Source organism: Marmota flaviventris, chromosome 19 (genome assembly GCF_047511675.1).
Source record: "Marmota flaviventris isolate mMarFla1 chromosome 19, mMarFla1.hap1, whole genome shotgun sequence".
NCBI lineage: Eukaryota > Metazoa > Chordata > Mammalia > Rodentia > Sciuridae > Marmota > Marmota flaviventris.
The window spans coordinates 1,420,284-1,434,277 of NC_092516.1; the positions used below are offsets into that span (position 1 = coordinate 1,420,284).

Sequence of the window (13,994 nt, forward strand, 5' to 3'; positions counted from 1 at the left end):
TTGCGCTGAGTAAAGACCAGCTGTGTGTGGCCATTCGCCATACTGGTGTCTTTAGAAATAGTCTCTTCATTCATTTGTCATTCCATAAAAATTTATTGAGCTGGGCGCGGTGGTGCACGCCTGTAATCCCAGAGGCTCAGGAGGCTGAGACAGGAGGATCACAAGTTCAAGGCCAGCCTCAACAACTTAGCAAGTCCCCAAGCAAGACCCTGTCTTAAAATAAAAAATGGAAAGAGCTGGGGGTGGAGCTCAGTGGTTAAATTCCCCTGGCTTAGATCCCCACCCAGTACCAAAAAAAAGAAAAAAAAAACTTATTGAGCTCATCTGAGGCACTGGGAATGACTTGGTGAGCAAGCACCCAACCCCCTGGTGACACCCAGGGCCTGAGGGAAGCCACGTGGTCTTCAGGCACCTCCTACAGCAGGGCTCTCAATTCAGCACCTGCGACCTTGGGAGACAAACGTTCTGTGTTGTGGGGACAGCTGTGTGTTGGAGGGTGTTCAGTGCCTCCCTGACCCAAAGTGTCTGCAGACATGGCCGGGGCCCGCAGCAGGCACACCTACCTGGCTGAGAGCCCATGAAGTAGAGGGCTCGTCTGCCCTGGGAATGGCTAGAAAGCCATCTGCGCCTACGAACACGACCCACCCATTGTTTTCCCAGTTCTTCCCCATCCTGAGGTTGGGGAAATGTCCTGTTTCCGTCACTACCATGACAAATGACCCCGACCTAGCTGGCTTAAAGCCACACCCCTGGACCATCTCAGCTTCCGTGGCCAGGAGTGTGGTCTTATACCACTCAAAGCCACGTCTGAGCGACTCATCTTGGGGGTGTCCTGTGTGGCCAAGACTGTCCATCCTCCTGGCTGTAATCTCACTTTGAATACTCTGCAGTCGATTATCCATCCTGCTGTTGGTGGCACGTGGTGGGCTCCAGACTGGGCTCTCGGTCTGCCTGCGGGTGGGCACACCTCCCAGGTCTGCGGGCTACCGCGCAGGCCTGGAGTCGCTGGCCTGGGTGGTGTCTGGGTGGAGCTTCAGCAAATCCTGCCCGTTTTCCCAGCTGGTTGCTCCCATCTCCACTCCCACCAGCAGCGTGGGAGGGATGCTGTCCCCCATTCCTTTGCCAACACGGAGTGTCGTTGGGGTTTTCATTTGCCCCAGAGAGGGACATCCTCTTCCACACATGACAAACAGCTTGAGTCCCCAAAATAAATCCAAGGCAGGCCGGGAGGACCTCAGCCCAACCCTCACGGGACCTGAGTCTTACAAGTTCTTCCCTTTCCAAGGACAAAACTGAAGACCGTCAAAAAGAAGCACCTTCCCTCCTTATAAATGGTGGCCCTGCCTGGCAGGGAGCGGGGGGGGGGGGGGGACCTGGGGACACCTTGCCTCCAGTTAGCAGACAGGGGCAGGGCTGCTGCCGAGGAAGGAGGGTCCCAGGGACGGTGTCTGCTGGGCGCGGGGCAGGCTGGGCTGTTTACGGTCGAGCGGGCTCTGTTTCCCCGTGTTGTGCAAACCCCAGCTGCGCCGGCAGTTGGTGCTCAGAGAAGCACGTCAACAAACAAGTCAAACACATTTCCATGTCAGCTGCCTGTGGAGGAAGGATCTTCCCCACTATCGCCTGACATCCAGGCCCAGGGAGGCCGATTCACGGAGGACTGCCCTGTCCCCGCCAGGAGGCTCCCCAGCCCACCCCCTCCACCCTCCCCTGTCCAGGGCTGCTCCTGCCCCTCCTGTCCCCAGCAGCCCCTCCCACCTCTGTTCTCTCTCCGACAAGCACCCTGTGCTGCGAGCTGAGCTTCGGGTGTGCACACAAACCCTTCCCAGGGTCCCCACCTTCACATGCCACCAGAGGCCTCTGCTTCCAGGGCAGAGCCCTTGGTGACCGGCTTCTGCTCTCTCCCTGGGCCTTGCTCCTTGACACGGGCACCTCACAGTGACCCGGAGTCCTGCTCCTGCCAGCGCTGGTCTCCTGTGAGAGCTGCCTCTATCCCAGCTCAGCAGTTGCTCTGCAGGGCACCTGAGTGGAGCTCACTGAGAGGAGCCCCAGCAAGTCTTAAAGCAGTACTAGCTGACCGCCACTCCGAACAGCGACACGCCGCGGGGCACGCAGGCGTCAGGCTGGGAGGCTGCCCACTGACAGTTCTCCAGTGGAGACGCACTCAGGTTACAGTATTTCATGACAGTTTCCTGCCAGGCCATCAGGAGCTCAGGTGCGAAGGAGCTCAGCAGCCCTTTTGCACCCCCGAGCACCGCCCTGAGACTCCAACGTAATGAAGTCAGGTGACTGCAAAAATGACACCACATTCCCTGGATCTAAAATGTGGGTCCCTGCTACAATTTTTTATGTCACCAGGGCCATCTTATTGTGTTGCCCACAAGCTGGGCAAGGGTTGTTGGGCTTTGTATGTGCACAGTCACAGTGCAGTGAATGACAGCTGCAATCTGACTTCTCTGCGCAGGGGATGAACGTAGCATAGGGTCCCTGGCCAGGTACCATGGACACAGACCTGTGACTGCCAGGCCTTCCCATTTGCACAGTTGTTTGAGACTGAGCATTCTCTGAATGCCACTTCATAGCTCCTTAAAAACACCTTGACCCCATTTGGGCAGATGAAGACCCGGAAGCTCAGCGAGGTTAAGTGACTTGCCTGGGGTTGCAGAGCCACTTAAACCAAAGCCCATTCTCTCCATGCTGCACTTTAAGACTGCTGAGCTGATAGTGAGGCTTGCAGACACCTGCCCTCATTTGATTCTGAGACCTGATGTCCCAGATACCTTCTGCTCGTAATGCTACGCTTTGCTGAACAAGAACACCACCCCCACAGCTTTCCTGGGCCCAGATAGGCAGTAGGCAGTCAAGCTGCCAGCCTGCCTGTTGCCCTCTGGGAGCCTCGTCCCCTGCAGCCTGTGACGGTGAGGGCAATTTGCTTCCACCCTACTCTCATGATGCACCAGATTTCTTAGGAGCCCTATGAACAGCTCGAACTAGGGGGAAACATTCCCTGAAGGACCCTAAGCAAGCCCAGGTCTCCAGTTGTGCCAAGCCAACTTGTACCCAGAACTATTAATATCGCCAGGTGAGGCTGCCTGGCATGTCTGACAGGGAGTGGCACCTGAAACGAGCAAACCTGGGTCTGTGTCATGGTTCTGTCCCTTTCTATCAGTGCATCTTACGACAAGTTGCTTGACCTCTCTGGTCCTCAGTTTTGCTAACTCTACAATGGGGAAGCTTATTTTCCCCCAGGAATTATCTGAGACCCACTTGGATAGTCACAGAGCAGAAAAAGCAACAGAGGTATGAATCTGCCACAATTCTAGTGACCCAAAGCCACCAGGACAATGACCTCTGGAGCCTCCCTGTCCCTGAGCCTCCCCCACACAGTGATGTCACTGTTTGGATTTGCATTGAGCTTATTACACTGATTATGTCAGGGAGAGAGAGAGGTACCTAGGAAGTCCCCAAATCCCAGGACAACCCTGCTTTTGTAATTAAACGTCCGTATTTTAGAATAAGTCTGTCCATCTAAACTAAAGCCCTCCCGGATTCCTCCCGTGCTTGCCAGGGGAGCTGGGGACCCCCAAGACTGTCCCGACTCCACTTCCCCAGGAAATGCAGGGCTTGGCTCCTGGTGGGCCCCCTGCTGTGTGTCCCTGGCTCAGGCCCCTCCTGGGCCCCTAGAGTAGCCCCTGCAGCCGCCACCTGCAGCTTGCCTAGCTGGACTGTGAGTCCGCTGGCTCAGCACACACTGCCCCTCGCTCTGCAGCATCGCTCTCCTCCAGGGCACAGCGCGTGCTTCTGGTCAGCACAAGTGACAGGGTCAGCTAGGGATGCATAAAGCCCTGCCCACACGGCCAGGTGTGAGCCCCACGGTGCAGTGACGCTTCTCCCCAGGGCTCACTGTCCACTCGGTCCGGGCCCATCCTGCCTCCCTGGGAAGGAGAACAGCCCCACCTGGCCTGGTGCTGCTGCAGAGAGAGCCACTGGGGGTGTCCTCCCAACCTGACAAGCAAGCAGTGCAGGCCACTTTCTTCCCTTTTTTTTTTTTTTTGGTGGGAGGGTTACCGGGGATTGAACTCAGGGGCACTCGGTCACTGAGCCCCATCTCCAGCCCTATTTTGTATTTTATTTAGAGACAGGGTCTTACTGAGTTGCTTAGGACCTCCCTGTTGCTGAGGCTGAGACCCCCACATCAGACCCCTATTCTACTCGGAAATTCCAAGTAGAACTCGCAATCTCCTGCCTCAGCATCCCGAGCTGCTGGGCTTACAGGCACGCACCATCACGCCCGGCTTTACGCCGATCTTTTAAAAACTCCAGACAGAGCAGTGCCCTGCCCCAGACATCCCCTCCCAGCTGGGTCAGCCCCCCAATGGCTGTCCTGTTCCCCGTGGCCTGCCTTTTCCAGAATGTCATGCGAATGGAAACAGACCGCACAGCCCTTTGCTTCTACCTCTAACTCGGCATCCGGCTCTGAGCTTTCTCCACGTGGTCGCCCGAACCCGTGCATTGTTCTTGATGGTGCTGGGTCGTCCTCCGTGGTGGGCACGAGCCACAGCTGTTCCCCTCTTCCCAGCGGAGAGACATTTGAATAGTTTCCAATTAGGGGTAAATGGAAATAAAAGCCACCACAAGGTGCACACACCTGTCTCCATGTGGGTGTGCGCTTCCTCTTCTCCTGGGTAAACACCTGGGGCGGGTTGCTGGGCCACAGGACGATGCCCTGGGACATCACAGGAAGCCAGCACGCTGCTTTCCCAGGTAGCTGCACCATTTCGCCCTCCAGCTGGGAACGGGAGTTTCAGGGCTCTGCATCCTGGATGGCACCTGTCACTCTCCTTCTTCCCATTCTGATGGCGTTTTTAAAATAATACAGCTACAGGAAGTTGCGAAAAATAGTACAAAGAGATCCCATTACCTTTCACCCAGACCCCGACCATGCAGCATCTTATAACGGAGAGCACAGCCAAGGAACGCCCTCTTCAAATCCAGAGCAGCCTCGTGAACTCTGAAGTGCAGGGAAATGTGTCATTGCCCGGACAGAACAGCAGCAGCCCACAGTGCCCTGTGGAGCCCACTGAACCCATCACCTGTGGAAAGGTGGAAAGGGACACAGTAACCATTTGTCCCTGGTCTTTTGCAGAGCACCTTCATCAACAGACCTGCGCTGGGCATCCTGCCTCCAGAGAACTTCGTGGAGAAGCTCCGGGAGTCCTTGCTCTCCGTGAGTGGGGTGGGGTGGGGGGACAATCCTGTCACTGTGCAGCCCCACCTCTGCCTTCCGCCCTGCTGTCCTGGGTGGTCCCGTCAGGGGCAGCAAGGATTGCAATGGAGGATGGGGAGCTGCTTCCAAAATCTTGTTCTTCCATAAAGATCATTTCCAATTTTCCTCTTGAAGGAAAGAAAGAGTTTTTGTGGGCAAGACCAAGGGAACCAGGCAGTGTGATATTTGTCCCTGGTTAGGAGCGCGGCCCTAGGTCTCCTGTCCTCCTGGGTTTTCAGTTTCAGTTGCTACAAGGATTGAAGTCACGGGGACCCTGACTTCCCACCTGGAGGGTGCCGTGTCTGTGGGTGGCAGCTGTATCAGAAGGTGCAGATTGGGCTTCCCTGGCCGTCTGTCCCCTCTGCTGGCCTCAGGCCCCCTGGGCTTCTCCTCTGCCTCTGGAGAAGCCTGAGTCCACCCTCCCAACCCAGCTCCTCCGGGCATCCCTCCCGTCCTTGGCCTCTGAGTGACGGGGTGATGGAGCCAGGGCACAGCCCCCTCACAGATGCAGCTGGGGTCCCCGGGCCTGGGCTCACAGCTGGCTCCCTCACTGCAGGTGGCTCCCAAAGGGATGACCCAGCTCATCACTATGGCCTGTGGCTCCTGCTCCAACGAAAACGCCTTCAAGACCATCTTCATGTGGTACCGGGTGAGGCTGGGCACAGACACGCGGATTCCACCACACGCCCACCCGGCCTGACGGTTATCCCGACGGGCCAGAGTATTAGCTGCAGTGGCCAAGGTGGAACTCCAGGGAGGGCCTGGACGCAGCTTCCAGCGTCCTGGTGTGGGTGGTGGAAAGGTCTTGGTGTCAAACCCACCCAGTGTGACGGCACTACTTCTACTGCGGGACACACGCCCTCCCCAGTCACAGGTGTTACGTGGAGAATAGTAACGTATCGCGATGCGCGGTGCACGGTCCTCTATTTCACTGCAAGCACAATGAACAGTCTGGGGCCCATGGAGACATACCATGATCAATACAGGAGACCAGCTCCCCAGAAAGCACCCCCTGGTCGACTGGACTAAAGAAAGAGTTTAGGAGCCAGGTAGATGCCCCGTCTTCAGTGTCTCAGGTTTTGTCCTGTTCTGTTTTGGCAGAGCAAGGAAAGAGGACAAAGGAGCTTCTCCAAAGAGGAGCTGGACACCTGCATGATTAACCAGGTAAGTGCGGTGGGCTCCTTGTCACCCATCTGCGGGGAGCCGCCCCAGCCCCTCGGCTGACACAGGCTGAGCCAGCCTGCCCTTTTCAAGCCTCCTCACTCTTGAGTCCACTCCCTGGGGATCAAGATGGAGTAGAGTTCTTCCTGACCAGCCTTCGCCAGTTTCCCAGAACTGACTGAATCTGACAGATCCTAAAAGGCCATCGATGTACTCTCTAGAATAATGCAAAGCACCAGCATGGATGTGTACACAGTGTTCTGTTGGTGGCACTAGCCAGAAAGGACTGGAAACTACCTAGGTACACAGGAAGGACTGGGTAACTAGGAGTTGCAAACCAAACCCTCATTGTTCACAGAGACACCAAGGCGGGCACTGCTGGGGCGATGGCGGGGGCTGGGGATTATTCCAGGGAAATAAGATTGGTGGCTGCATCAGTAGCTTCCTGTCACTATCACAAAATACCTGGCACCAACAATTTGAGGGAGGAAAAGTTTATTTTGGCTCAAAGTTTCAGAGGTTTCAGCCCTTCTTGCGCAGGTCCTGTAGTGACTACTCATCATGGTGGGGGCACAGCCAAGAGGAGGCTCCCACCTCTTGGTGGCTGGGAAGAGAAAGAGAAGAGCCCCGGTCTCAATATCCCCTTCAAGGACATGCCCCAGTGACCTAACTTCCTCCCTCTAAGCCCCACCTCCTAAAGCTTCCACCCCTCCCTGTAGCACCACAGGCAAGGGACCCAGCCTTCAACACCAGAGCCCTTGGGGACAAAGACGGCAGGAAGGCAAGATTCCCACCCACCTCCAACCACAGCAGGCTTGTCTTCATTTTGTGTGAAGTTCAAATATAAGTGCTGCTTTAAAAAGGGGGGGCCTGGGGGTGTAGCATGTGCAAGGCCCTGCAAAAAAAGAACCCGTCCCAGCACTGCAAACAAAGAACCCACTCCTGATCAGCTTCTGTCTGCGTTCACAATATTCTTCAGCTGAAATAATTATAATTAGGAAGGCTATCTCTGGGCCTGGACAGGTGCTGGAACTCAGTGGAAACAGCAGAATGTAAACCACACGGACAGGACACTGCTCTCCGCCGTGTGAATTCGTGTGCAGGAAGGTCCTGCTGGCGGGTTGGCGGTGGCCGGCTCTGATCCTTTTCCTTAGGCTTTCTCCATATGCATTTTTCCTAATCTCACCTCCTGCTAGTGAAGGCATCCACACCTTCCTCGTATTCACAGGAAACTGCTTCCACTTCAGATTTACTTTCTTTCTTCTTTTCAGACCGTTTTCTTAAGGGCCCTTCTCCCACCTCCCTCCCTGACTGAGCTTCCCTCACCTGAAATCCAGGCATGTCCTTCCGATGGGCATTTTTAGATTTCCATCCATCATTTTTAGTTGCTGAATTTAGATATGCATAAGAATGTGTACATATTATATTTGTAAACTGGAGACAAAGAAAAAAATTGGCAAGAGGGTATTTTGGAATTTGTGGGAAGAGGTCTTGGAGTTTTACCAGTGGTCTCAGGGAAAATGCCGCATGGATCTCCAAGAGACTGGTGCAGGTGGCCTCTGAGGCTGCCCAACAGTTCTCTAGAGTGAGCTGCAAGTGTCTGGACTCCCCGTGGAGGACCAGAAACCCATGCCAGCAGGGGCAGCTGCATCCTTTCCTTGGGGCCAGGCAGAGGTTGGGAACTCTTGCATTGGCTTCCTGACCCTCACACCCAAGGGCAGCTGCAGGGGGGGCAGGGGAGTGGGAAAGGTGGGTGTCCCCCACGGACCAGTTCACAGCACATCCTGCAGCGTGGGACCCCCTAAGAGCTGTGGAGGGCAGGGTGTGGGCCGAGCTGGCAGAGATGGTAGAACAGGGTCTGAGTTCAGAGACCCCAGCTGAGAGGAGCACAGCATGAGCACTGTGGCCACCTGCGAGGGAGAAAAATGTCCCACCTGTGCAGAACTCATGGGAAGTCAGAAATTCAGATATATGTGAAATTGGTCTTAAATTTGATAACTTTTTTTCTTAATTCTTTAAGTGCATGAACAGAACAGAACATATGGGGGCTGGGTAGGGACTTCAGGGACCCACTTACAACTTCTCTGCCTGGAAGGACATGGTTCTTCTGATAGACTTTCCTCCTCTATTTGGCAGGGTCACACTGGTTCCCAGTCCTCACAAGGATGACTGACACTGATCTTTCTTGGTTCTAGGCCCCTGGGTGCCCCGACTACAGCATCCTCTCCTTCATGGGTGCTTTCCACGGGAGGACCATGGGTAAGGAGGATGGATGTGGTCCCAGGGTGGCATTTACAGTGATGGCAACAGCAACAGCAGTAGCGCCACTGCCTTTGGTCTGGCGCTGGAGATTTACACAATTCTCGTAGATTCCAGACGATTCCCCCAAGAGGGGCACCGTTATGTCCACTTTGCAGATGTAGAAATTGAGGGTCAGCAAGAGAAGGAACTTGCCAAGGCCATTCAGTGGCAGAGGCTGGGATTTAAACCCTTGTGTCTCATCTTTAGAGCTTGTGTGTAATGAGTGGCAAATCATAAAGCACACGTGCACGTGCACGTGCGTGCACACACGCGCGCGCGCACACACACACACACACACACCCATTTGTGGGCTCTTCAGGATGTTACAAGAGCTGGGATCTGCAGGCCAGAGACTCCCTGGCCATTTCAGGTCTGGGGCTGAAATCACGTCCCCTTCAAAGACTGTCATGCCACTGCCCCAGCCAAGCATGTGCTCTTCTGTCTCGCTGGGCTCAGGTTGTCTGGCAACCACGCACTCCAAAGCAATTCACAAGATCGACATCCCTTCCTTCGACTGGCCCATCGCACCGTTCCCGCGGCTGAAATATCCTCTGGAAGAGTTTGTGAAGGAGAACGAGCAAGAGGAGGCGCGCTGCCTGGAGGAGGTACCGCCCCCTCCCTTCACCTCCCCATCCCTTCTCCTCCCTGCCTGCCTGGCCCAGAGGACAGACGCCTCATCTGGGATGAGGGTCGTGGTCCCTAGAAAGGAGGTGGGGACAGAGAGACCTCATGCCTCACGTGTTCCGTGTCTGGAAGGGTGGTGAGACCCTCTTTCTGCCACCACACTCATCCTCCACTTCTGGTACCAGCTTCTCTATCACTCACGCTTCTTTGGGGACAGAACCTGAGGTCACTCCTCATTTTAATAACATGTGAAGCTCATCTGTAGTGACAGTGATCCTATCAGGGCTCTGTGGAGGTGGGATTGGGGAGCACTTGGTGTGCGTGGTCCAAATTGAAATAAAAAATGAAATATACCCAGTATTTTAAGGGCTTAATATGAAAAAAATCTCACTAGTAAATTTTAAATATTCATTACATATTGACATAATAGTTTGGATAGATTAAGTTCAGTAAAGTGCTATTAAAATTAATTTCATCTTTTTTTGAGGGGTGAGGATTGAGCCCAGGGGTGCTCTACCACTGAATCACATCCCCAGCCCTATTTTCCTTTTTGTTTTTTATTTTGAGACAGGGTCTTACTATGTTGCTTGGGGACTTGCTAAGTTGCTGAGGCTGGCTTTGAACTTGGGATCCTCCTGCCTCAGCTTCCTGAGCCACTGGGATTACAGGTGTTCGCCATTGTACAAACATCGTGGTTTTTGAAATTAAAAAGACATTAACTTTAACAGCATTTTGTTGAACCTACTATGTCAGTATGTCATTAGTATTTTTAAATGATCAGAGAGACATTTTAACTTTCCACATTGAGTCTGGGACACTGTGTGTATTTTATACTTAGAGCTCAACTCAATTTGGACCAAGCACGATGCCGAGTGTTCCCCTGACCTCACTCCACACTGCCCTGGTGGGGTCGCTGTCTGCAGATGAGCTTCACAACAGTGTTTTAGAGAGGAGCCATCTCAGATTCTGCCAAAAGATGCTCACACCTACGATGAGAGCAACAAGAATGTAAGGGTGACGAGGTGCAGCGGTGGCAGTGGGGCTCTCCCTGCCGGTAGCTTCTCTGAGCCAACCACAGCTGCCTTGTGGGTCAGGACGGGGCTTCCCAAGTGCAGTCACTTGGCCCAGGGCTCGGCTTGCCTCCCCACCAGCACCAGCGCCAACCTCAGGTCAGATGCATTGCTCCTAAGGGACCCATGCTGGTCCCCAAAGTGGCACAGCACTCTCAGTACCATTCCAAGGGGCTCATGGAGCCCCAGACATCCCTCCATGGACGCAGCTCAGGAGCGTCCCTGAGGCATTGTCACCTTTGCAAGCTGCTGTCACTTTTCCATGGTTTCCAGGTGGAGGACCTGATCGTGAAATATCGGAAAAAGAAGAAGACGGTGGCTGGGGTCATCGTGGAGCCCATCCAGTCCGAGGGTGGAGACAACCACGCCTCGGATGACTTCTTCCGGAAGCTGAGAGACATTGCTAGGAAGGTCAGAGAACATGGCAAGGCCACAGAGGTTTTTGGGTTGGGTTCCAGGAGCAAAGAGTGAGCTCTGGAACCCGTGGAACATCCCGATGTGCAGCAGGGGTCACATCATGGATAGAGGAGGTGGGGGGTGGGGGGTGCTTCTTTAAAATGTTATTGCAAAATCAGCCACCAACCTGCTGCTTTCATTTGGAGCTTTCTCAATAATTAAGCGGCTCCTGGGAAGGCCTCAGCCTCCTCCCTTTCCTTTCTGGAGACCCTCATCCCATCTTTCAGTCAGTTGTAGTCCATACTCGATGGGGCCCCAATGGACAAACTGTTAAGATCCTGTGTCTGTTTTAACGGGTTGTGCGTGTATGACTCACACGTCAACTAGTGAGTCCACAGATAAATGCTGCAAGTCGTGAGTTGGTTTAGACACAGTACCGTGTTAGCAATGGGCATGGCGATAGGCAGAATGTGGAAACTGAGTGTAGGAGGTGACGTCCCCTCCCCACTGAGGACACATTTACTCCTGCCAGGGTCAATCCCGGGACTAGGGCCAAACCAAACAGGCTTGGTGCAGCTCTCAGGCCCCTGCTGACCCCAGCTGGGCAGTCTCAGGACATGCGCAGCACTCAGCACAGCTCAGGCTGGAGCTGCTCCTCTGCTGGAGGGTTTGGTTTTGATTTTCAAAGCCCAAGAACGTTGGTTTGCTCTGCAGCTGAGCCAGCAGGAGCTGTGGCTGGGTTCTGGGTTCAATGGCAGGTCACTGTGCAGGGTGGGGGCCGCTGGCCTCGCCAGGTGTTGATTTCTCCCTCCTGTCTCCTGTCTGGGGCAGCATGGCTGTGCCTTCTTGGTGGATGAGGTCCAGACGGGAGGAGGCTGCACAGGCAAGTTCTGGGCCCACGAGCACTGGGGCCTGGATGACCCTGCAGACGTGATGACCTTCAGCAAGAAGATGATGACTGGGGGCTTCTTCCACAAGGAGGAGTTCAGGCCCAGCGCGGTGAGTGGGCCCGGCAGGCCGCAGGCGAGGGCGTGCCATCCCCAGAACCAGGCCTCTCACACAGGACTCGGGGCACCTGGTATGTCCCTGAGGTGTTGGAAGACCCCACTTGTCACTTTAGTCGATGGTCATGGTTACCCCAGCTCCAGCTCCTCTGCAAGCCATCTGCACAGCCGTCCACTGTCCATCTTCAGACTTTCTCAGTAAGATCAGTAAGATCTGCTACGGCAGACGGAACCAGTGCTGTGTGCGGAGCACTTCACAGGTTCTCTTAGTCCTCACAACAGTCTAACCCATGGGTGTTATTGTTATTCCCATTTTACTAATGGGGAAACAGGCACAGAGAAGTAAGTTGTCCAAGGTCACACGGCCTGTAAGTGACAAAGCCAGGATTCAAATGCCCCAAACCACTACAGTATACTGCTGTGTGTACATACCGATGAGTGTGCAACATCGGGCCCGGAATCCTCCTCCCATCATTCCTACCCTCGAGGTCACTGTGATCTGAAATGGCTGCTGGAACTCCAGGAGTCAGACCTCAGTTCTACGCAGTGGGAAAGGAAAGAAGGGATGGAAAGGAGCCCCTTCCTGTCTTCAGAAGCCTGAGAAATCCCTCAGGACGCTTCCACACTCCAGAAGGCCAGGTCACCCGGCCAGTCCTCAAGACACAGAGGCCGGGAAGTGTGTGCTTCCGTTGGCCACAGCCCTGCCTATTCCCTGAACGGCTGAGGGTGGGTGAAGTGGGGGACCTATCAGGGGCAGAGTGCCCACAGCCCAGTCAGCTCCCCCTCCTTAGCTGCATTTGCCATGGGCAAGACCCTCCCCTCTCAGAACCTCAGCTCCCTGCCCTGTGAAGTGAGGGTCACAGGCCAGTCATGCACCCCAGGCTGAGGTTTCGCTCAACAACACACCTCATGTATCGTGGTGGCCCCCAAGATCGCACCACCTATGACCTAGCAGCGTCTCCACTGCCTTAGTTTGTGTACGCTCACTCTGTGATGTCCTCACGGTCACAAAACCACCTGGGGACGCGTCTCTTGATACTCAGTGCAAACCCCGAGTGGAGGCCCCACTGTCCTGACCTCCCCAGGCCTGAGGCATCTCCAGGGAGCCGGCATCTGGGTCTCCCCACAGTGTGCATGCCTGAAGGGCGGACTTGGGAGGACTCTGGGGGAACAGGGCTGCTACCCTCCTGGCCTTTGGCAGGTGTCCTCTGGAGAAGAAGGTGTGTCAGAGGTGGGGGCCCTGCAGGGAGTGGCCACGTGAGCCCTCCTGACACTCCACCTCCTTCCAGCCTTACCGGATCTTCAACACCTGGCTGGGGGACCCGTCTAAGAACTTGTTGCTGGCCGAGGTCATCAATGTCATCAAGCGGGAGGACCTGCTGGATAACGCGGCCCGTGCCGGGAAGGCCCTGCTCACGGGGCTGCTGGACCTCCAGGTACCCACTCAGACCCACCATCCAGGCGCCTGCACCCCCAGGGCTGCAGCCGGACCCTCACATGGCACTGCACCTGCTGTTCAGAGGTCCTGAGCGGGCCATGCTGCTCCAGGCTCCCCACAGAGAACGCGCCCCCCTACTCCTCCGCACCGCCGCCGCCCCCCCCCCCCCCCGCTCCTGACTCCTGCTCACCCTCTGATGTGATCTCAGACATCCCTCCTTGGAGAGGCTGGCGCACACTCCCTCCTGCCCCACACTCCCTCCTGCCCCACAGCGTGCTCCTCATTCCCTCTTCTGTTCTGCCTTCTGCATATTCTCAAGCTTAGCAGGCCTGTCCACCGTGATCTGCAGCCAGCTGTAGGTAATGTTAAATGTTCTAGAAGCCACATGAAAAGTAGATAGGAGGAAGTAAAATTAATTTTAAGAATATATTTTGCTTCACACATTATATCAAAAAGATTATCAATTCAACAGGTCATCAATATAGAAAACAAACAATGTGCTATTTCAGATTATTTTTCTCATACCTAGCTTTTAAAATCGGGTATATATTTTAAACTTGGAGCATATTTCAGTTTGGACTCATCACGTTTCAGCAGCCATTAGGAAGGACAGCTCTGCATTAGAGCTTTTTGTCCAACACACACAAGTGCCCTCTCCTAGACTCAGGGTCAAGGTGGGAGGTGGCTGGAAGAGAACCAGTGTTCTCAGGACCAGCCAGAAGAACCCAGGAGTGGGA

The 13,994-nt window shown here is 54.8% G+C and overlaps 1 protein-coding gene across 1 annotated transcript in view; it reads left to right on the forward strand.

Moving 5' to 3' along the window:
• The window catches only part of Abat (4-aminobutyrate aminotransferase), a 79,882-nt gene that overhangs the window by 58,175 nt on the left and 7,713 nt on the right, over positions 1 to 13,994 (forward strand). The window contains exons 7-14 of the mRNA XM_027940726.2: positions 5,144 to 5,224; positions 5,820 to 5,912; positions 6,365 to 6,427; positions 8,620 to 8,683; positions 9,182 to 9,330; positions 10,693 to 10,830; positions 11,647 to 11,814; positions 13,109 to 13,255. Of these exons, the coding sequence (XP_027796527.1) occupies positions 5,144 to 5,224; positions 5,820 to 5,912; positions 6,365 to 6,427; positions 8,620 to 8,683; positions 9,182 to 9,330; positions 10,693 to 10,830; positions 11,647 to 11,814; positions 13,109 to 13,255 (903 nt within the window). The remainder of the gene's footprint in view (positions 1 to 5,143; positions 5,225 to 5,819; positions 5,913 to 6,364; positions 6,428 to 8,619; positions 8,684 to 9,181; positions 9,331 to 10,692; positions 10,831 to 11,646; positions 11,815 to 13,108; positions 13,256 to 13,994) is intronic.